At 45.6% G+C, this 22,571-nt stretch overlaps 1 protein-coding gene across 1 annotated transcript in view; it reads left to right on the top strand.

Annotated features, from left to right (window-relative positions):
- Positions 1-22,571, top strand: part of GRIN2A (glutamate ionotropic receptor NMDA type subunit 2A) — a 254,008-nt gene that overhangs the window by 169,175 nt on the left and 62,262 nt on the right. Inside the window, exon 4 of the mRNA XM_049768433.1 lies at positions 2,474-2,588. Coding sequence (XP_049624390.1) covers positions 2,474-2,588 — 115 coding nt within the window. The remainder of the gene's footprint in view (positions 1-2,473; positions 2,589-22,571) is intronic.

Genomic DNA, 22,571 nt, shown 5'->3' with positions numbered 1-22,571 from the left:
AACACGGGCAGTGAATTACTGTTAGAACAATCAATTATCTTGCTTGGAAATGATCACAGAATCCTCAAACGAAGCAAATAGAATCATGATTAGTTCTTGTTCCTTCTAGAAGAGCTGGGTTTTATTTTTCTGCTCTTCTTTTAAAGAAATAGTATCTGTAAGATGACACGCAGCTATTAACCCAAAACTAGACATTCCCCCATCGTTCTCTCTTCTTTAAACCTATGCTTTTGATATGTAAAGGCCCACCTGGATCACTTGACCTTCCATCTTCTGGTGGAATTTTGTACTGGGTTAATAAAAAAAAAAAGACAGTTTGACTTGGCATACTTGGAGACACCAGGAAGTAGAAGCCAATGTCTCCCTCCTGAGTGGCTTGGTTTATTAATTCTTCACAGCTACACTGCTCCTTCAAACCCGTTCGCCTTGGGGTAGAAATGTGCATGTGTGTGATTTCACACCATGGGGGGTAGATTTTACAATTAATTTTACAAGTATTTTTATGTTTTTAAAAAATATTTGCAGAAAACTGGAGATAAAAAAAATGTCAAAATTCTGTCATTCTTCCAGGTCTATTCATGCCCCAATGTTCGCCCTCTTTTCTAATGGTTTACATTTAAAGAAAGACCATTTTATCCATCTCAAAGACTGAGATATCCAAGGACCTCAATAGTTTGTTGATATATGAAACTCATTCCTTGTGTTTGGAATTTTTCCTTCCCTTGTCCTTGAAGATCTGATTTTCCATCATACCTGGTAAAACTAGTCTCCCTCTTTAGGGACTAAAATTTTTCATTATTAGAAAAAAAATTTAGGGGTCTGAGAGATAGCGTGGAGGTAGGGCAATTGCCTTGCATGCAGAAGGATGGTGGTTCGAATCCTGGCATCCCATATGGTACCCTGAGCCTGCCAGAAGCGATTTCTGAGCATAGAGCCAGGAAACCCCTGAATGTTGCCAGGAGTGACCTAAAAACCAAAAAAAAATTTTTTTTAGCTATGGGTTGTATTAATTAAACTATAGAGCAGGGGTCCTCAAACTTTTTCAACAGGGGGCCAGTTCACTGTCCCTCAGACCATTGGAGGTAAAAACAAAACTTATGAACGAATTCTTATGCACACTGCATATATCTTATTTTGCAATGAAGAAACAAAACAGATACAAATACAATATGTGGCCCGCGGGCCATAGTTTGAGGACCACTGCTATAGAGAGTCCTAAAGGTGGTGGATGGGTGGATGGATAGATGGTGAGGCCTTTCTCAGCCCAGCCTGGCACCTGCAGCCCCTACAGCCTGGTGAGTCTGTGGGTATCAGGGTGATGGTGAAGAAATGACCCACAGGCAGTCAGTTGAAGTTTTAGGAGACATCCAGCTTTATTAAGGTCCTGCCATGTGCATATTTCACATGGCTTCTAAGCTAACCATCCTCTCTGCACCAACTTGTGTCTCTTCTCGACCTGTGGGAGGGTCTGACCATCCAAGTGAGATTAGCATTTGGCTTCTTTGGGGAGGGGTCACAGTGAGTGATATTGAAGGAATAAAAATCAGGGAGCTGTGGTGACTTTGAAACAAGGAAATATTCTCTTTCTGATTCACCTGCTCTGCTGGTGAGTGTCTACTCAACATCTGTTTCCTTGGGTATCCACAGCCTTATCCTCTTTCTCCAGCAACAAATAGAGCTGGAAGTCATGGAAAGGTTCTTCTGTCCATGGCTAGAGCTAGGATCTGTTTTTCACCCTGTCTGGTGCTAGCCTGTCTGCAGATGAGGTGGCCAGGCGAGGGCAGAGGGGACAGTAGGCGAGGCAGGCAGGCTGCTGACAATACTTAGATAGGCAATGACTGCCTGAGGCCCCATCAAGCTGCCACCGCTGAGACACGGCCCCCATCCCCCTTTCCCACCCCATCTCACAGCTAGGCTGTCACTCAGCCCCCCCCTACTGCCTCTTCCTCAAGTGAGCTCTTCACTGTTGCTCCTGTGCTCCCAGTCACTATCCCCAGCACCTCACTCTGCTTTTCTCTCTCAGTTCCTCTACAACCTTATACAAGCAAACTCATGGTGGGTCAGAGCAATAGTACAGCAGGGAGGGCACTGGCCTTGAACACAGCTGACCGCAGTTCAATCACCAACATCCCATAGGGTTCTTCAAGTACTACCAGGTGTGATCCCTGAGCGCAGAGCCAGGAATCAGCCCTGAGCATTATTAGGTGTGTCTCAAAAATAAAGAAAGAAGGAATATGGTTTCTATGGTATATATGCACTGAAGAGTGAGACCTGGGGGTTCTGAGAGAAGGGCTGGAAGCATGGAACATACGCTCGACCACTTACACCCTCAGCATTTCTGGTTCCTCCCTGCACAGAGGCTGCTCACTGGGGAGCTTTTCCCCTTGTCCATGGGGGGGGGGGGGGGCAGGACAAATTTGGCCCTTCTCAGAGTCTCTGCTCACCTCGTGTCCATCTCTCCACCTCTCTCCAGGTTCATGGTCAACGTGACGTGGAATGGCAAAGACTTGTCGTTCACAGAGGAGGGTTACCAGGTGCACCCCCGGCTGGTGGTGATCGTGTTGAACAAAGACCGAGAGTGGGAAAAGGTGAGCAGGCTGGACACATGTGGGGCTGGTGGGAGGCAGGGAAGGTAGGGCAGAAATGCCCTACAATAGTTCCTGGGAGCCTACTCTGGGCCCTGTCTCAGTACTATAGCCCAGGTAACTTTCCTTCGAACAAGAAGGTCATGGCTAGCTCTCGTGCCCTCACGGACACTCGGGACAGGATTGGGACCACTATGGTCACATCTCAGTCAGGAACTGGGGCTCAGCAGGGAAGTGTTCCTCCAAGGACCCCCCAGAGGGCTTAGGAGACTGGAAGGCCTTTGAGGTTCGCTTCCATTGTTGTGTTCACCAAGGCTGATCCAGGGCTTTGACCATGCGTCTCTGACCTCATTGTCGTCTTTGCACCACCCTCACTGTTTAATGTGCCATGCATACACCCTGCTCAATAGGTGGTTCCCAGTGTCTTCACTGACTTTGTCTTCCACTGGGATGAGCCCTATTTTCCATGCTTAGCTCTTTCGCCATGCAGCTTGGGGCTGAGATGGACACTGTGCTTCATGGAAAACAACTTTCCCCCATCACCCTGTAGGGTCCCCAAGCTTGCCAGGAGTGATACCCAGATGCAGAGTCAGGAGGGACTCCTGAGGATATCTGGGGTGGCCCCCAAACCAAAACATAAGTTTTTTTCTGGATTTATTTTTATTTTCTACCAGTTACTACATTCTTTGTTATTAACAAGCCACTATATAATTATAATATATAATTACTCTCTATAATTATTCTCCAGCCTTTGTAGGAAATTAACAATTATCAACTATTTTGTTTTAAATTAAACATTTTTTTATTGGAGAAGTTACTCACATGGTTACAATAGTTTATGCTTTTGATGTGTCATTATGGCTTCTCAGCATTATGGCTTCTCAGACAGGGGCCCCCCTGTCTGTCACAAGTGGTGTGGGGTCTTCTACCCCACCAAAGTAGGTAATCAGAGTTCTGGACAAATCTAGGACAAAGCTTTGTTATCACTGAAGACTTTGCTTTTGTCTCTATAAAAAAGGAGAGTAAGATCTGACAGGTATCATGTAGTGTAACCCTGCATTGCTGTATGCTATTGTGTAGTCTTACCCTGTAGTACTGTAGAGGATCATGCAGTATTATCCAGCAGTACTGTGTGGTATTGTCTAGTGTTGCCCTGCATTGTTAGAGAGTATCATGTAGTGTCACCCTGCATTGCTGTGTGGTATTGTGTAATGTTACAAAGTGCTGTGGGGTATCATGTAGGGTTCCCCTGTGTTGCTAAGTGGTATCGTGTCGTATCACTTTGCATTGTTGCAGGGTATTGTGCAGTGTTACCCCGCATTGCTGTGAGGTTTCATGTATTATTACCCTGGATTACTATGAATATTGTGCAATGTTATCCCACATTGCTGTAGGGCATCGTGTAATGTTATCTGGCATTGCTGTATCATTATGTTGTAATATTGACCATACTACCCCAAATTAAAAATAATAAGCAGGCTATATATATATATATATATATAGAAAATCCCCTGGTAGTTGTAAATTTGGTAATATAGGTTGGAGGAAAACAAAAATAATATAGTTTGGTTTGATTTGGCTTGGTTTGGTTTTTGGGTCACATCCAGAAGTGCTCAGGGGTTGCCCATGGCTCTGTACTCAAGTCATCCTAGTGGTGCTTGGAGGACCATATGGGATGCCAGAAATCCAACCTAGGTTGGCCACATGCAAGGCAAGTGTCCTCCCCACTGTATTGTCTCTCAAACCCTAGAAAAATAGTATTAACTGAGTGACAGTGAAAACACAGTGTTTCAAAAATGAGGGTGGGGCTGAAATTGGAGATGTTCTCTTTACATGTCAGAGAGGGCAAGTTATAGCTTCCGGTGCTTATAGTAAGAAGGAAAAAAAAGCAAAATCGAGGAAAGTAATGACTTGAGTTAAATCATAATTTCTGTGTTAAGAAGCTAGCACTAGAATAGAAAAGTAAATCCAAATGAAGTAGAAAGAAAAACAAATACAGGAGCCAACAATCAACAAAGAACACACAGTTTAGTGAAAATAGATAACACCAAAAGCAATTTCTCTGAAATGTATTTATTCCTTATGAAATTTAAATCCTTATGAAATTCATAATTTCCAACCATCATGATTACATAAAAGAAAGGAAACACAAAATCCGGTAACCAGAATTTGAAATGCAAGAACCATCTGCATAGATAGCAAAGATGTTTCAGATAGTAAAAACTGATTTTAAAATGTAGGGGAGAGTTATGCCAACAGATTCAGCGGTGTAGATTAAATGTGAAAATGTCTTGTAAAACTGCAGCTTTCTGTAATTGACAGAAGAAGAAATGGATCCTCTGCATTGCTTCAAGTTTGCTAAGGAACTGAGCTCCTAGCTAAAAACCCTTTTTTAAAAGTGCAGAAAAGGGGCTGAGCAAAATCCCAGTGGAGACGGTGTTTGCCTTGCAAGTAACTGACCTGGGTTCAATCCCCGGCATCCCATAGGACCCCCTAAACACTGCCAGGAGTGATTCCTGAGCAGAGTCAAGAGTCAGCCTTGAGCACCATTGCATGTGTCCCCCCCGCCCCCCAAAAAAGACAGGAAAAACTCATGGCTTCACAGCATCACCATACTTTGAAGTACATCCCTTAAAAAGAAATACTCCCAAGCTATACAAATCTCCCCCAGTATCTTAAAAATCATAAACACACAGTGTTATTTTAAAAGGATTATGTGTAAAGCATAAGCGGTACTTATCCTTAGAAATGCATGGGTGAGTCTAGCATTCACCAAATGAACCAGTGTAATTTATCAGACTAACACACCAGTGGAGATGATGGTCTGAGAGTCAGCTTTGATTGAGTCCAGCATCTATTTGTATAAAGAAGGGAGATTTCCTAGCCTGCTCACGGTTATCCAGGAAAACCCAGAACAAATATTTTATTCAATGAGAAAATGGACCTGTGCATGTAAATTGATTTTTGATGACAACAATGGGGGAAGAAATGAAAGTCTTCTTTTAAGAAATGGTGCTAAGATAATGGGACATCTAGAGAGAAGAACCATAAACCCTACCATGTAGTATATAAAACAATGTAACTATTATTAAATTATCTATCCAGGGCCTAGGAATGTGGTAAAATAAAAATGATAAAAATTATTTAAAAATAGTGATAAAATACAGGTCTTGGGACTGGAATAATAGCACAGCAGGGAGGATATTTGCCTTTTATGCAGCTGACCCTGTGTCAATCCCCAACCTTCCACATGGTTCCTTGAGTTTGCTAGGTGTGATTTCTGAGTGCAGAGTCAGGAGTAATCCCTGCACTCGGTATGCCCCCCCCCAAAAAAGAGAAAAAATAGAAAAGAAAAAAAAACACAGGAACATGGGCTTTGCATGCTAGAGACCTGGCCTTGAACCCTGGCACTGAATGGAAAGAAGGAAGGAAGGAAGGAAGGAAGGAAGGAAGGAAGAAGGGAGGGAGGGAGGGAGGGAGGGAAGGAGGGAAGGAAGGAGGGAGGGAGGGAAGGAAGGAGGGAGGGAGGGAAGGGAGGAAAGAGAGGAAAGGGAGGGAGGGAAGGAAGAAAGGAAGGGAAAAAGGGAGGGAGGGAAGGAAGAAAGGAAGGGGAAAAGGGAAGGAAGAAAGGGAAGGGAAAGAAGGGAGGGAGGGAAAGGAGAGAGGGAAGGGAAGAAGGAAGGAAGGAAGGAAGGAAGGAAGGAAGGAAGGAAGGAAGGAAGGAAGGAAGGAAAGGAAGGGAAGAAGGGAAGGAAGGAAGGAAGGGAAGGAAGGCAGGGAAGAGAAGGGAAGGAAGGAAGGAGGAAGAAGGAAGGGAAGAGAGGAAAGAGAGGAAAGGGAGGGAGGGAAGGAAGAAAGGAAGGGGAAAAGGGAAGGAAGAAAGGGAAGGGAAAGAAGGGAGGGAGGGAAAGGAGAGAGGGAAGGGAAGAAGGAAGGAAGGAAGGGAAGGAAGGGAAGAAGGGAAGGAAGGAAGGAAGGAAGGGAAGGAAGGCAGGGAAGAGAAGGGAAGGAAGGAAGGAGGAAGAAGGAAGGGAAGAGAAAGGAGGGAAGGGAGGGAAGGAAGAAAGGAAGAAAGGAAGAAAAGGGAGGGAGGAATGAAGAAAGTGAAGGGAAGGAAGGAAAGGAAGGGAGGGAGAAGGGAAGGAAGGAAGGAAAGGAAGAGAAGGAAGGAAGGAAGGAAGTGAAGGAAGGAAGGCAGGGAAGAGAAGGGAAGGAAGGAAGGGGAAGAAGGAAGGGAAGAGAAGGGAGGGAATGGAGGGAGGGAAGAAAGGAAGAAAAGAAGAAAAAAAGGAAGGAAGGGAAGAAGGGAGGGAGGGAGGGAGGAAGAAAGTGAAGGAAGGAAAGGGAGGGAGGGAAGGAAGGAAGGAAGGAAGGAAGGAAGGAAGGAAGAAGGAAGGAAAGCGACTCCTGAATTACAAGTTCAAATGTGAATGCTAAAACTAAAACTAGCAGGTTTCCAGAAGTGCTGGAAGAAGGATTTTTGCTATTAAAGAAATGGAATGAAAAGAGCCTCGAAAGTTCTGTAAAAATGATCCAGCAAAATCTAAAACTCCTGACCTTGTACAGATACTGTTGAAAAATGAAGACAAGTCAAGCCTTACAAATGGAGTAAATATGAACCACATATAAAATACTCACAAAGGCCTCATTTGGAATCTATAAAGGGAACTATACTAAATCAATAATAACAAGAAAACACAAAAGCGGGAAATTGACTGACATACTTCACAAAGATATTATGCAATTTCCCACTAGGTAGATGAATATGTTTAATATCATGAGGTATTAAGGTCACAAGGTACACACAAATGGAAATCTCTCTGATACACCTCTCGACAATCCCCGAAAGACTGAAATTCAAGACTGAAAGACTGAAATCCAAGATATTCCCAATTGCCCATAAGAACCTGTGTGCATTTCATGTTTTTCATGTCATTACATAAAATGGCAACCGCATGAAAAACGGGTGATTTTGCATCCAATTCACTGCAGACAGCCCTTAAGATTGAGCAATTTCGTGCACGTGGTCCCACATCCAATTCCAGTATGTCTTGGCCGCAAAGGAAAGTAAACATTCATTTCCTCCCAAAGTGATATTTGTACAAGAATATTCTTTGCAGCTTCATTCACAGTAGCCAAATATCCCGAAGCAGGCAAATGTCCTTCAAGAAATAAATAAATAAATGATGACCACTCATCAATAATGAATAGGGTGCACTTCAAAAATCTGGGGAGCAAATAGATAGACACAAAAGAGGAGACTGGGAGAGTCTCTAGAAGTGAGATTGAAGGGAAGTGTACTGAGCTGGTGAAGTTAGGGCCCAGAACAGAGACTGGGGTGAGAAAGAAGGGAAATGAAGAACTACAGTTGCTTTCAAAAGAGACAAGGCCTTGTCTCCTGTTAAATGTTCCTCAATAGATTGAATGGATTCCACCCACAATCAGCCCAGCAGAACTTGGGGTACATATCATGAGCTCACAGATCTGTTTATTCCATCTCCCAATTTGGCTTATCAAAAAAAGGGGCAGGTATCCTGACATTTGCATTTGGGGAACAATGGAGTAGTCTGCGATGCAAGAATTCGGGGGGGGGTGGTCCTCAACCTCCTGTTTCATGATAGAGCACCCTCCCTAACTTCCTCCCTTCGAAATCCTCTCATTTTCACTGTACCCTACCTACCCCTATTGTTCTCCCCACTGCCTATGGCTTGGAATGGTGTTAGTGAGCCTAAAATAAATTATAAGAGGGGGCTAAACTAATAGCATAGCGAGTAGGGTGTTTTTCTTGCATGTGGCCAGCTTGGGTTTGATCCCCAGCATCCTATCTGGTCCCCCAAGCCTGCCAGAAATAACCCCTGAGTGCAGCTGGGTTTACCCCCCCCCCCCCAAACCACAACACTGTGTAGAAGATCATTAGTGCATGATTATTTTGTATGAATGTGTATGTGTGTGACATGAATAAGTCTGCAAGTGAGGAAAAAGGTTCCTCCTGCCATAAGACAGAAGTATGTCCAAACACAGTGCTTGGCTCCGGCACACACATTTCACAAATGATCATTGAGAGGACACCAGTAAATAACACTCAGATCAATGATGCGCCTTGTCAACTGCATCGTTGACACATGCCACACGTGAACAGAAATACATGATGACCTGTGAGTTCTCTTTGCTTGACTGTGCACTGTGGCAGCCATGAGTTTCAGTGGTCGGTAATGCTGAAAGCCCGCTGTGCATTTCCTGGCTTTGACTTTGCCCTTTCCTGTTCTGTTTCTGGTGCCCACTAGCCCAGTCTCATTATATATATATGGAAGATGGACATGGGAGTATGTTGAGAGACTGTTTTCATGGGATGCATGCAGTGAGGGATCATCTTTGAGTATGATTGTTCTACAAGTGTGATGGCCCCTGGCAAGTAGATCAGAGCCTCCTGGGGACAGATGAGATGTTGACCCTCCCCCTGATCTGTGGAATAGTCAAATCTGATACTGTGTTTTTCCTGATCTCCCAAAGTAGTTCCCATGCCTATGACAGATGTGGAACTACTGATGCAGGATGTAGATTTCCTCTCTGTCACTCCCCCCCCAAAAAATCTTATCAAGGTGATCCATTAGCCTGGATGATCAAGATTCCTTTCTGCCCTGTCTTTGCACCTCTTTCTTCCTTTTGGACTATATTGCTGAGTAGCGATGTTTCAGAGAGATGGTTGGAGAAAAAGGAAACCAAGGACTTGGGGACTTTTTGCTCTGTGAGTCATTCTGGTGGAAGGAGAAAGAATAGCCTCCAGGGAGGCATTTAGAAATGTTGTGACACTATTGTCCACTGATATGTCCTCAATAAGTATGGAGTTTTTATTTTTTTAATTAATTAAAAAAAATTTTTTTTTGGTTTTTGGGCCACACCCGGCATTGCTCAGGGGTTACTCCTGGCTGTCTGCTCAGAAATAGCTCCTGGCAGGCATGGGGAACCATATGAGGCACCGGGATTTGAACCAACCACCTTTGGTCCTGGATTGGCTGCTTGCAAGGCAAACACCACTGTGCTATCTCTCCGGACCCAAAGTATTGAGTTTTTAAATGACTTTATCCAGTTAAATCTTTTCCTCTGCCTTCAATAGAGTGGTCAAGTTTTTATTTTTATTGTTTGTTTGTCTTTGGGGGACTACACCAGGCAGTGGTCAGGGGTTACTCCTGGCTCTGTGCTCAGAAATCACCTCTGGCAGGCTCAGGGGATCATATGGGGTGCCAGAGATCGAACTCAGGTTGGCCGCATGCAAAGCAAATGCCCAACCCTCTGTGCTATTATTCTGGCCTGAGAGTGGTCAAATTTTGAATGTGTTACCCTTATTTATTCACACACGTGTTTCTTCAAATAAAACATTTTGAGAATGTACTGAGGAATTTGAGGATGGCAGGACCATGTGTCCAGGGAATCGTGAGTGACTGACCACAGAGTGATGAGTTTTATTCCAAGCCAACAAGGAAGCCAGGGCCTCTCTCTCCTCTGGGAAGGAAATTTGGCCATCAGCCGGGAGGAGTTTGGAATTGCATTCTTCCCAGGGCTTTCTGCCATGAATGCAGGCTGCCCAAAGCTTTGATGTGGCCTTGGGCTGCCCCTAGTGGAGAACTCAGCCTAACTCCCCTGATTCCTTGTACGTGACCCGGTAAAGATCATCAAAATCATTGTGATTTTGGAGGTAATTTCTTGTGAGGTCAATACAATAGTACAGCAGGCAGGGCACTTGTCTTGTACCCACTAAGTTCAAGCTCCAGCTTGAACCATGTGGTCCTTCCAGGAGAGACTCCTGAGCATAGATCTAGGAGTAAATGCTGAGTACAGCCAGCTATGGCCCTTGAATAGTTAGACAACAATAGAGCACAAATACAGATTGAATGAAGGAAAATAATGGGAATGGTTGGCCATGATGGCATTTGAATGAGAGACTGGGGGACTCTGTTCCATCATCTTTGGGAGCATCATTGTAGAGCTTAACCCAAGAGACTATCACAGCATAACAGATGCATGACTACTATGCATTTGGCGTTCCCAATATCCCAAACAGGTGCAATGAGACAAACATGTGTGGCCCTCATGCGAGCACAGCAATGCACATACTACTGTTATACCTTTTAGCACTAACATGACTGTTATATAACAGTTAGATCTTACAGCTGCAGGGAAGGAGACTCAGAGAAACTCAACCACCTGCTCAGGGAGGGGCACAGGAATGGCAAATAGCAAAGCCAGGAAGCAAACACCATCTCTTACACTGATGGACATACGCTGTGCTGCTGCAGTAAAAATAAACTGCTGATTGGCAGGAATCATTGAGAACATTTCTAAGGGGCTATTTAAGGGGCTTAGGTTAAAGGGGATGTAGGTGCGTGCAAGAACAGAGTGTGAGATCTGAGAGAAATTTCAGAAAGTACATTGAAAGCTCGTGGCATTAACAGGATCATTTGCTGAGCGATCGTGACAGAGAAATAAGTCAGATTGGTGGTTTTTCTTTTCCTTTTTACTTTCCCTTCCATTTTTTTTAAACTTTTAAGTCATGGGCTTGTGCTTAGATATTTCTAGAAGAGTATTTCCAGAAGAAGTTTGTCATTGCCTGTCACCGGCATTGTTCATCCCTCCCTCACACCCTCTTTTCCCCCCTCTCAGTCTTTTCTTTCTTCTCCCAAATCCAGCCTCGAGTCAAGTGCCCTTTTGGAAGACGGCTTTGCAGTATCACCCACCTCAGCAGAGTCTCTAAGATTTAATTTGTTTCCTTATATAATGATCATTATGTTTCTCAAATGATGTGAGCCACGGAGAAGGAAAGTTAAGCCATTACAAAAGATTTAAAATTATCCTCTCTCTTCCCTCGACTCATGCCTAGTGACTATTTTAAATACCACACAGTACAATATGTTAGGTCACAGTGAGGAAAAAATATAGTAGGGCTCTAGCAAATTAACACATCAAACTGAAATAAACGATGCTGTTTTCTTGTGCGTGCAGAAGTATATGAGTTTGTGTGTGTGTGTGTGTGTGTGTGTGTGTGTTGGTACTTAGAAACAAATTTTGTGGAGATAGTATCAGTTCAACTTCAAAAAGAACAGCACTTGGGCCAGTCCTCTCTTATAAGGCAACATTTCTGGGAAAGATTGTCAAGATTCTGTCAGCTTTGGAAACACATTATAGAAAAGTGGGATCATGCTTTGATGAAATATTGAATGTTAATGATACAGATGTTGGTGGTGGTGGGAAGTGATGAGGCTGATCATAGATGATATCGATGACTATGATGATGATGTGAAGATAGAGGGGATGATTTTGGTGGTGAGGATATTGGCGGTGATGGTGGGAGTGATGACAATAAAGGGATGATATTGGTAATGTTGAGGATGAGGATGATGGTATAGAGGGCCGCTTGATGGGGTGGTGACAATGGTAGGGGATGAAATTGATAATCATAGTGATGATGGTGGGAGTTATGATAGGGGCTTATATTGACACTTGATGGTGGTGATGGTAGGAGTGATGGTGGTGATGGGGGTGATATTAATGGTGGTGGTGTTATGATGATGATGATGATGATGATGGTGACTTAATGATGGTAGTGGTGGTGATTTTATGGTTTATGCCATGATCCTGATGGAGGCCTCTGTCATTATTTGAACTCCTATGATGTGTCAGTCACTTCCCAGAGCATTTTTCATTGTGTTAATTTGTTTACATTTTACAATATTATCTGCCCTTTTCTTATTGAAGAGGGAGCTAATAATAATACAGTAGAAGCTTAGCACACTGATTGGCACACAAATGCCATTTAAGGCCATTTAATTCCTTGTTAGGCTAGAGACATTGAAAGCTATCTGAAACCAATGACTTGCTCAAGTTCAAGGATTTGAACTCAGGGCCAGAGAGATAGCATGGAGGTAAGGCATTTACCTTGCATGCTGAAAGATGGTGGTTCGAATCCCGTCATCCCATATGGTCCCCCAAGCCTGCCAGGAGCAATTTCTGAGCATAGAGCCAGGAGTAACCCCTGAGCACTGCCGGGTGTGACCTAAAAATTAACAACAACAACAACAATAATAATTTGAACCCAACAGTAATGCCAGAGAGCCCAAGTCAGCACCCTACCCTATGGAGTAACCCACTTTGTGGCAGTAGGTCACTTCATCTTGGCCCATCTTGCACCCCAGGTTGGACAGGAAGTGCGTCAAGGGTGCCAAGGCAGCTCTGGAGGATGATTGTTCTGACAGATGGTATGAATGCATGACAAAAGCTGCACCCTTTGCTCGTTTGCCATCGCCATCAATTATGAAAATGAGTGAATAGATTATTTAAATGATCACAGATGAGTAAATTATTCAGAGCCTCTCAGTCAGAAGTATTTCTAGAAACTCCTGAGCAGATAGATGAAACCATTTTAATGTTCCGACAGGGTCATTGGCTCATCTGTGTTGGTAGATGAAGGCAAAGCTCAGGGCTCTTCAAACAGAAGTGGGGTGGAGGAAGGGTAGGGAAAGGAGAGGAGAGGAGAGAGGAAGGGAGAAGAGAAGAAAGAAGTCAGGAGAGAGGAGAGGATGGGGGAAGCATGGGAAGGTAGAGGAAGGTAGAGGAAAGGTAAGAAAGGAGTGGAGGGAAGGAGAGGAGAGGAGATAAGGGAGGGGAGGAGAGAAGAGGAGGAAGGAGAGGAGAGATGGGTAGGGGAGGGGCAAAAAGGGGATGGGAGGGAAGAAACAGGAGGAAAGGGGAGATTAAAGGATGAGAGGAGAGGAGGAAGGAAAGAAGGAAGGAGAGAAAAGGAATGGGAGAGAGGAGAAGAGAGGAGAGGAGAGGGAAGGGGAGGGGAGGAGAGGGGAGGGGAGGAGAGGAAAAGAGAAGAGGTAGGGAGGGGAGGAGGAGGGGAGGGGAGAGGAAAAGAGAGGGGGAGGGGGAGGGGAGAGGAAAAAAGAGGAGAGGGGACTAGAGGAGAGGAAAAAGAAACCTCCACATAATATAGAGTAAGGGTCTCTGTTTTTCTGATTCTTCCCTTGGAATCCTAAATTCTTAAAAATGCACTGGGGGTCTCTGAGTGATTTGGAGCTGATGAGGCAAAGTCCAGCTCTCACAAGACATGGCAGCACTCCCTCTCCTTACTATATTGATATTCCAAGGAAGATTTCATTTGGAGAAAAAGATATTATTTCTAAAAGCAGTTTGAACGGAAGTAGAGTAAGAAGATTGACTTGAGTCATTGGCTCAATAACATGCCAGCCAGCAGTGGGCATGGGCGGAGTACCCGTTACCAGCCGGCACTTGAAATATCGGCTTCTTTCCTACTTACCACTTCCTTTGAGTCCCAGCCTCACCCCATGAGGCAGGAGGAAGTTGCTGATTTATGAGTGCAGAACACCTGGGGTATTCAGAAGCATCCTCCACCCCCATATCTAGAGGCTGAGAAGATTCACCTTTGGCTCCTCTGGGTTTCTGAATCTGGTGCACGTGTGACCTCTTTTAGAATTTCTAGGATAAAGAGTCAGATTTTTATGGAGGAATTTAGAGATTCTTGTGACTGGCAGTGGGAAGGATTCTTTTGGATTCCTGAAAGTTCAGTGGAAGGGAAGAATGACAATCCCTAGCCTCATAACCAAACTCAATTCTTAGGATGTAGGGTAGGGTCCCTGCTCTGTGTTCATGGTAAATGTGATTTTTCTGCCTGTCTGTCCATGTTTCTAGCCAGCCACCCAGCAATCAGAGAACTAATAAGCCATCCAGAAACCCACCATTGCCAGCCTCCTCTCATCCATCTGTCCATCTGTCCATCCATTCAGGAACCCACCCACGCCCCCTCTGCCAGTCTGTTTGCTACAAATTTATGGAGAAGTGCTTCCATGTCTGGCCAGTACAGGTTGAACCAGACAGATGCATATTAGCACCCTCGCCCGCACAGAGTTCACCAGCAAGTGGGAGAAGCAGAGGAAGAAACTCTCAGTGACAACCTAGCAAATGAGTGTTAACCATAGAGGGATAACTACCCAGCTTGGGAGCTGGGCACAGGCATTCTGGAAGGGCCAGACTTATAATCTGTGTCCCTAAGGGATGTAGAGGCATTCCCTAAGGGAGAAAGTCATCTAACCCTTCTTCCTTATGGAAGCCCCACCCCATAAATTTGTTGGATATCATTTTTCCTTGGCACAGTAGCCTCTAGCTTGCTCCCCCACTAGCTATTGGCCAACCTGGCTTCTGGTCCAGACCTGCTCTCTGCTTTCTCAGCAACTGTCTCTTCATTATCTGTATGTGTGTTGCTGCTGCAGTTGGAAATGATATTTGTCTCTTGACAGAGACCAGAACAATGACCAGTGCCCCACTCTGACAATCCAAGGTGAAGTGGTGAAGTCCATGTGCCAGGCAGGCCTTGGGGAAATCCTGTGAAGGCAGCGGTGAATGCAGTGGTAAAGGCAGGCAGCGTTTGGGAACTGCAGTTGAGTCTTAGATGCCTGATGATTGGCAGCAAAGGCCATCTGTCCAGTGATGACAGTGGTTTTTTTTTTTTTGTTTTGTTTTTTTGTTTTTTGCATTGACGCCTGGTCATGGGGCCAAAGGGAGAGACAGATACCAAGTAGGGTCAACCATTTCCAAGGTTGAGCTCCAACCTGTGGTGGACGGTTTTCTAGATTGCGAAGGTCAAAGAATTGGTCTGGGTGAGGTCTTTTCCCTCATTTTAGAAAATCATTGAGTGATTGTCATGGAAATGATGATGATGATGATGATGATGAAGATGGCTGATTGTAGCCCTAGAGCTACTCCTTAATTACTAAACATGCTCCACGACATACCCTCAACATGTAAAGAAATGGGAACTGGGGCTGGAGCAATAGTACAGTGGGGAGGGCATTTGCCTTGGATGCATCTGACCCAGGTTCAATCTCCAGCATCCCATATGACTCCCTGAGCCTATCAGGAGTGATTCCTGAGTACAGAGCTGGGTGTGACCTAAAACCAAAACAACAACAACAACAACAAAACAAATAAAAATATGGGGAGGGGCCGGAGAGATAGCATGGAGGTAAGGCGTTTGCCTTTCATGCAGGAGGTCATCGGTTCGAATCCCGGCGTCCCATATGGTCCCCCGTGCCTGCCAGGAACAATTTCTGAGCCTGGAGCCAGGAATAATCCCTGAGCACTGCCGGGTGTGACCCAAAAACCACACACACAAAAAAAAAAAATATGGGGACTCTGGGAGACATGGGTACTTTAGTTTTACAGAACAAGTGCCTGGTACCAAGTCAATTGAAATTGGGGACTCTTAGAAGCAAATGCCCATTGGATTTGGTTTCTGCAGCAGAACTGGGGGCCCTTACATACTCATATTGAAGTTTGTCATCACATTGATTCTGAAAATCTCCATCAACATTTCCCCAAGACCTGCCTGGCACATGGACTCCCAAGGTCAGCAGGAAGTGTTGCTCTTGCTCCTGATCCCTGCCCAATCAGGCATCTCCTCCCCAGCTTAGCTGGACGTCCCCACCAAGGCATGCCACATGCAAATGCACCACACAGACTCCTCATTTTTGCACAAGGCCAGTGATTTTCCCTGTACAGAGTTATAAGAAGTTATAAATGAGTTTCTCAGATCTAGCAGTAATCGTTTAGCAGGTCTTTACCGTGCCACCATATGCTTTGGTAGCTGTAGTCATTGTCTCTTGGAAATGTGTCTTTAAACTCATGGCAATCACCGTGGTAGCATACTTGATGTCTGCTCCCCTCCCTTTGGAAGGCTAATGTTGCAAATGAGGAAGCTGGGAGGGACTTGGGTGAGAAGAAAGGCAGCAGAAACAGAACCACCTTGATTTCTCTCGTGGGAGCAGAAAAGACTCATTGGAAATGCGTTCTGAGAAGTGCATTGAAAGGGAGGTGTCATGGGATTTGGAAAAAGCCCCTAGCCTCTTTCTTACGTTGCATTGAGACATATTTTATTTATTGTTCCAGATATTTTATTGTTGTTATTATTATTTGTTTTAGGGAAGGCACACCTAGCATTGCTCAAGGATTATTACTGGTAGGGTATATTGGGGATAGCGTCTGTATTGATTGGGTGCAAGACAAGCACCCTACTGCTGTATTGTTTCTTTGGACAATGTTTTTTATTATTATTTCTAAATCTTTGTGGAGACATTGTGGTTAACAATACTGTTAATGATGGTTTCATGAGGACATCATTCCCACACCAGATTGCCTGCTTCCCACCACCAAGGGCCCAAAGACCCTTCTGTTCAACCCATCCCCCCTGTCCCTTCCCTCCATCCCTCATAAACTCAATTTTGTGGACCAGATCTCAAGTTCTGTCACCTTTGGCCATTTGTTTCTCTCTTTGTGGACATCTTTAAATCCCATATACAGGAGAGGCTATTCCTTATCTGTCCCTTTCCCTGGGACTCACTTTTAACAAAGCATTTCATTTCAAAGTGGAAACAGACTGAGCTGGAAGAATCTTATGCGTCATATTGATTCCCCTGAATGGACCTCTGGACATCAGTGCAGTGTGGCTGGTGGCCTTTTGGTGGCTTGTCCCTGCTCCTTTCCATGATTAAAGCATTCTAGAAAAATTTAGAACAGGCTGTTCTGAAGAAAGAATGTGGAAGTGAGTACAAGCACATAACTTTAATACCAAATTCAAACCATTTTCAGATATCAGATCTCTCCCTTTCCTCCCCTCCCCTTCCCCCTTCCCATTCCCTCCCTCTGTTCCCTCCTTTCCCCTTCCATTCTCTTCTCTTCCCTGTTTTCTCTGTGTCTCTCTTTCTCTTTGTGTCTCTGTCTCTGTTTCTGTCTCTGTATCTGTCTGTCTCTGTCTCTCTCTGTTTCTCTGTCTGTCTGTCTGCTGTCTCTCTGTCTCTCTGTCTCTGTCTCTGTCTGTCTGTCTCTCTGTCTCTGTCTCTGTCTGTCTGTCTGTCTGTCTGTCTGTCTGTCTGTCTCTCTCTCTCTCTCTCTCTCTCTCTCTCTCTCTCTCTCTCTCTCTCTCTCTCTCTCTCTCTGCCAAGACCTGGAGGTGTGGTAGGGAAGGAAACAGTCCTTATCTTTAGCACCACTGATCACATTCAAGTTGGTGACTTGAATCAGTCTGGGCACTTTGGGGCATCTTTCCCAGCATCACCTTGGGGAACAGTGGGGGATGCAGTTCTGGGGAGCACTTAGCACTCAATGGAGACTAAAGTTGGGGGCAAAATGTGTCTGATCCATTCCCTAAAACCCCACCTGAGTGTCCATAGATAAGTGAGTTGTGGTTCGTGCTGCCCTTATGGGGGTCAGCACACTGGTCAGTGGCAACAGTGGCCTCCACTTCCCTGCAGAGAGGGTCCTGGGTCACTGAGCCCCTTAAAGGAAGATTGAGATGTGTATATGTGTGGGTTGGGTGGTATCAGAAAACAGCAACCCTGAAAAGTTGTCAACCCTTGTCAGCCCTTCGATCAATACTAACTCCACTAGGTAAATGGAGCTGCAGCCCCACATGGCCCTACACATCCTCTGGGGTCTCCGTGGGAACCCAGAAGCCAACCATAGTCACCCAGTTCTTCCTGTGCCCCAATATGAGCCTGAACTTGCACAGCACCCAGGAGTTGGCTATGCTGTTTTTAATGTTAACACTTCTCCCTTCCTCCTTTCTCCCTCTCTTCTTTCTTCCCTCCTTTCCTTTCTTCTTTACCTTCCTTCCTTTCTGCCATCCCTCCTCCTTTATTTCCTTCCTCCCTCCCTCCTGCCTTCCTTCCCATGAGTGAGTGGATTTCTGGACGCTTACTTCCAGCCTTCTCTTATCAGAGAAAGTGGACCCCAGATCTACAGAGAGGAGCCCCCAGATTTGCCACCTTCCATATGTCCTGTCAGTCACTGCTGACTCTACAATCTTGGCTAAGTTATATGAATGAATATTAGCGTATGGCCCTGAAAAGTGGCAATAATCTCTCTTGCACACACTGTGCTCAGATTCTCTGCTGTGAAGGTCAAATGGAGTGAGAGAATAAGCAGCAACTTGTAACCCTAAAGAACTCCACAATCTCAGGGATTCCATCCACTTATTCACGTGACATCCCTCCCTCTGCTGAGGGCACTGCCTGCCTGCGTGCCTGTTATCTGGAATTCCTCCTTTCCATTCCTTTTATTTCCCCCACCCAATACTGCCCCTTAGCCAGCTGAGCTCCAACAACTATATGTTCCAGGTTGCATTTACTTTGGTGGCGGGAGCACACCTCACCCCAGGAAAGCTCTGGTCGCGTTTAGATCTCAGAAATGAATAGCATGCATTAATTGTGCAGCACTTCAGACCGGCAAATGGAATTAAAAATCAGTGCCAGGCTGCTGGATTTATCGATGGAGCTGAGCGAATGCCAGGCTGCTCCCGGCAGGCCCGTGGCTGCGCACAGAATTGCATTAAGAAGCGGTATCGGCTCTGATCTGGCATCAGAAGGCAGGAAGGTGGGTCTGTCTCCCCCCGGAGGGGCGAATAGAAAGTGCAGGTCGCCGGTGTCCCTGCCTTCTGCAGATCCCCCTACATCATTGGAGCCTTGCTCTGGTCTCTTCTGGGCAGACAGCGGGTGTCTGACATCCCCTGGGCTAAAGAGAGGGGGGTGCACCCTGTGGGAGGGATGGAACTCATCCTGCAGACTGATTATGGGCCAGGCTGGGCAGTGCTTGTAAGGGGGTTCTAAATAATTGGGGTCCCAGAGCCCAGGTGTGAGACAGAGAGAAACAGAGAAATGATGTCAATATGCCATCTTCTTTAGTTGGGAGGATTGAAATTGGGCACAGAGCCAAAGAGATAGAGAGACAGAGAGTCACAATGATAGAGAGACACAGAGATAGAGAGACAGAGAGAGACAGAGTTAGAGATAGAAAGAGACAGAGACTCAGAGACACAGAGGCATAGAGATAGAGAGACAGAGACAGAAAGAGATAGAGAGACAGACAGAGATATGGAGAGAGATAAATATAGAGACAGAGACAGAGAGAGGAGATTGCCAAATGGCATTTTCTTTAGGGAGGATTGAAATTGGGCACAGAGCCAAAGAGATAGAGAGACAGAGACAGAGAGTCAGAGACAGAATGAGACAGACAGGAAGAGAGAGACACAGAGGCATAGAGATAGAGACAGAAAGAGATAGAGATAGACAGAGATATGGGGAGAGACAGAGATGAATATAGAGACAGAGACAGAGGAGATTGTCACATGGCATCTTCTTTCGAGAGGATTGAAAGTCGGCACAAGGCTCATATCCTCGCTGCTCTGGTTAGAGGCTCCGTTATCACCAGCGAGGCCTCAGGCACCCAGGCCTGGCTCCCCCTTTCATCTGGCAGGAGCCGAGCGTCCACCTCAAAGATGTCAGCGTCTCACTTTGCCCCAGATTCCGAAGAACAAATGCCCCTCCGAGGCCTGACCCCAAGCTCCGAACCCGGCAGCTTTGCACAACCCAATAACTTTTCACGGGCAAGGGGAGGAAGCGGCTGGCGAGTGATCGATCCCCCCAGGACTTATAACCTTATTTTCAAACTCGGCAGATGCTGTCAATGAGGTTCACTTTAAACGTTCAGGGCCGGCTGAGATCCAAATGGAATTGGCTTTTTTTTTCCCCTTCTTCTTCTTTTTACATAATGCTGAGTGAGGGAATCTATCCACTTCACCTGCTCCATCTCTCCTGGGGAGTCGGAAGCCCCTGTCCAGTCCCCTGCATTCCTCCCTCTGCTATGAGTCATTGGGGATGCTCCATCTACGTAGTCACCCCCACAGACCCCAATTCTCACCTCTTCTCAAAGTGTTTGCATTTATTGATTGGTTGATTGAATTTTTATTTTGGGGGCCACACCTGGTAGTGCTCAGGGCTTAAATTTAGGACTTACTACTGTCTGTGCCAAGGCTCGAACCCAGACTGGCTGTGGGCAAGGCGAACATTCTACCTGCTGTACTATCGCTCTAGCCCTTCAAGGTACATGATTTAAAATATATATATGAGGCATTTGGGGCCAGAGTCTGAGGAGGTGTCTCTGTGCTCCCCACCCACAGGGCCAGGGGGGCAGCATTTTCAGGCTAGGAAGAATGATTCAGTATCCCCACTTCAGTCCAGTTGCTGGATACCTTTTCAGTCATACACTCACACTTGGCAATTCTGCCAAAGGAACAAGAACAGCTAAATGCCATGCAGGTAAATACTCAAAAAGGAAAAAAAGAAGGGGCTTTTAAAAAAACCTATTTACTCTGCTAGATTGCAGGTGGCATTTTATTTCTCTGCACTGTGGCACCCACGCTGATCTTTGGAATTTACCTAGAAAAGGTACATAAGAAATCCAAAGGGAAAAGCTTCCTCCTTCTCCTTCCTCCTCCTCTTCTTCTTTCTCCACCTCCACTTCCTCCTCCTCTTCTTCCTCCCTAAAGTGCAGGTGCTACCCAGAGTCACACACACTCCCTCCGCAGCTCCGATTCGAGCTGTCTCCAAGAGATTAGGGCCATGTTCCATGGTACTGGAAACTGCCTCTGACCAAGGGGCAGTGTATCCTGCTGGTTGGAATCTTTATATGGTCGAATCATCCCACCAGTTTCCACCTGAGCAAGGACAGTTTCTTCCCCATCCAGGGGAGATTTCAGTTATCTGGTGGATAGAGAGGTTAGCATCTAAGCTGGAGGAAGTATTTTTCCACGAGGAATCCCAATACTCATTCACAGAGGAAGGAAATCCGCAGTGTGCCCCCCTGGCTCCTGCCCTACCAGTCTGGATTGGGGACAGAGAGAGAACATGCCCCCTCCCCAGAGAGAAGGGTTTCCCCACATTAGCAGCCACAGCAGCTTAATGCTAGCTCTATAGAAAGTTACTTCTGCTCAGCCATGCATAGGCTGTTCCCATTGCAAAGCCACCAGCCCTCATTCTCCTGCACAGTCCCCAAAGTGGATCCGGTGGTCGAGTACCAGGTCCCCAGTCATGGAAACAGCCCAGCTCAAAAGCAAATGTTCAGACTCAGCTTACGTGACCTTGGTTCCGTTTCCCAGTCAAAGGCTCAAGGCCAGTTGAGATGAGGTATAGCCCTAATGTCCTGGCCCTTTCATATCCCAGGTCATATTTTTTGTTCATGACAGTTTATTTCAGTGTAGATGCCACACAAGGAAGGACCCTTGAGCTCACATTCAAACATTCATTGGTAACAAACCCAGAACACTTTGGGATGCATTTTTTCTCCCCCTTTGTGGATTCTTTTGGTTGTTTTTTTTTTTTTCAAGTCGAATGTGACGTCTCTGCAACATGGAACCAAAGAAGAGAAAAGAGAGAAGCTGAAGCTGTTTAGCTAATTACCCCAATGCTTCCCTTGTAAAAGGATGAACAGGATTAAAAATAAACCAAAGCAGGAGAACTTGTCTCTATCCCTCCCCCGGGGGGTGAGGAGGGAACCTAGGAATAGAGGCAGGACACAGAGCCCTGCAGGTTCCAAATGACCTTCAGAGGGCCATGGTGACTTAGGATTTTTTTGGGGGGACCCTCCAGAAGGAGTGAATGCTAATGGGCTTTTCTCAGAGAGCCAGACTCAGGCCCCATGAGTTGCCAGATCAGTGCCAGCTTCTGAGAACAGCTGATGCTTTATTCATAAAGATATTAGATGATCTCTAGAGTGGGTTATGATTTGGGGGAGGGAAATGGGGGGACAAATGGCAAATCAGCTGCCCCCGATGTGAGCCACGGAACAATTAGGCAATTCTGAAATTTTCACGGAGAGGGATTTAATTAAGGCTCTAATAGCTGATCAAACTCATTTCGATCTGCCAGCATCGCCATGGGGTTACATAAGGAAGTCAAGAATCAAGGGTTCCAGCTTTTTCATAGGCTCATTCGGAGCCTACGAGGAGCCCACGTGGGCCCCTCCAGATGCTGCTCACTGTAGGGTGCTCCGAGCTCCCAGAACAGAGTGACCCAGGCCTACCCCCAGCCCATATACACACCCTGGTTAAAAGACACTTTCCAAATATCTTCCAAACGTTGCAGA

The sequence above is a fragment of the Suncus etruscus genome, chromosome 2 (assembly GCF_024139225.1).
Source record: "Suncus etruscus isolate mSunEtr1 chromosome 2, mSunEtr1.pri.cur, whole genome shotgun sequence".
Classification (NCBI taxonomy): Eukaryota; Metazoa; Chordata; class Mammalia; order Eulipotyphla; family Soricidae; genus Suncus; species Suncus etruscus.
Note: the sequence above shows the minus strand (reverse complement) of the source record. Positions and strands in the feature narration are given on the sequence as shown.